The 1,223-nt window shown below is 42.4% G+C and overlaps 2 protein-coding genes across 2 annotated transcripts in view; one reads left to right on the top strand and one right to left on the bottom strand.

The window, feature by feature from the left end:
• The window catches only part of LOC119586498 (serrate RNA effector molecule homolog), a gene marked incomplete in the record, with an annotated part of 17,399 nt that extends 16,724 nt beyond the window's left edge, over positions 1–675 (bottom strand). The window contains 1 exon segment of the mRNA XM_037935237.1: positions 533–675.
• Positions 676–975: 300 nt separating this feature from the next.
• Positions 976–1,223, top strand: part of LOC119586500 — a 10,069-nt gene continuing 9,821 nt past the window's right edge. The window contains exon 1 of the mRNA XM_037935238.1: positions 976–1,212. Coding sequence (XP_037791166.1) covers positions 1,061–1,212 — 152 coding nt within the window. The 5' untranslated portion in view covers positions 976–1,060. The remainder of the gene's footprint in view (positions 1,213–1,223) is intronic.

Below are 1,223 nucleotides of genomic sequence, written 5' to 3'. Positions count from 1 at the left end.
CAAGCAGCTCTCTCCTAACAGTTCAAAGGCTATTACATACGAGATACACTTCCCTACCCACGGAAAGGGACATAAAAGAGGTAAATAACATGTCCATATGAATCATCCGTAAGCAGGTCAACTACTGACCTACTTCTAATGCCTGCACTCTCATGCTATCGACTTTCATAAAAAAAATACTACGGATGTAATTACTAATACAATATATTGATAATATACAGGAGATTAACTCAATGTTTATTAAAACTAAAGGTTATACGAAATTAGAGATGGACTAAGACACCATAGATAATCGACTATATTATATGTTGCGTAAAATATACGCTCTAACTCAGGTTGTACTCTGTGTTCTACTCAAGACAAGGTTATCTGCGGCAGTTTATTCCAAACAAATAAAAATACAACGATATGGTCACGTCCACCTAAGATTTCACTTTCATTACTGTGAAGAACCACACAGCCTCCAGCTGCCCACCAAACACAAATATAACAACACCAAACGTAAACATGACAAGGATAGACCAAAACCAACCTTTCAGCGTGGCGACAAAGGGTCCTAATTGATAATATTTGACACTTTCTTCCTCGCGGGTCAGGTGCCGGCCTCAGCGTCTGTCAACAAACATGGCCGACGTCAGAGGCGTGAGCAGCGACTGGCTGGATGGTTCTTTATTGGTGTATTTTATCTATTGGCTTTATCATCTCCGTCTTGGGGGGCTTTGTGTAGATCTTAATAATGTGAGATATTTATTAATCGTATAATTATTAATCTTCATTCTGATTTTTTTTTTTTTACAAGAGCGCGAGGATGAACTTGGCCGTTGGTTCTTTATCAAATTCATGACATAAGCAATCACACCGAAATACATCTTTCAGCCATTAGAAAACAAATAAATCAGCAATTAATTATTATTTATAACAACATTTAATCAATATATTAGTGACTCTAATCCCCCCCCCCCTCCTTATCTTATCATCAAGACACCCCCGTCTCAGCACGTGGGAATTCACCTCACACTTCTTACACCAACGTCCCCCTTCGCCGCGTCTCCCCAGAGCAATGGCTAGCGCAAGGGCAGAGCCAAACGGACCGGATTTGGCCGAGATGTCACTCTCCGACTTCCTCAGAGGTGACGTCTCCCTCCCGTCGCTTCAGGAAGACTTCCACTCTCTCGCGAGGCCGTCCGTTCCCTTCGCCTGCCGGGAGAGAAGGTCTGCCTCGC

This window comes from Penaeus monodon, chromosome 21 (genome assembly GCF_015228065.2).
Source record: "Penaeus monodon isolate SGIC_2016 chromosome 21, NSTDA_Pmon_1, whole genome shotgun sequence".
Taxonomy (NCBI): domain Eukaryota; kingdom Metazoa; phylum Arthropoda; class Malacostraca; order Decapoda; family Penaeidae; genus Penaeus; species Penaeus monodon.
Note: the sequence above shows the minus strand (reverse complement) of the source record. Positions and strands in the feature narration are given on the sequence as shown.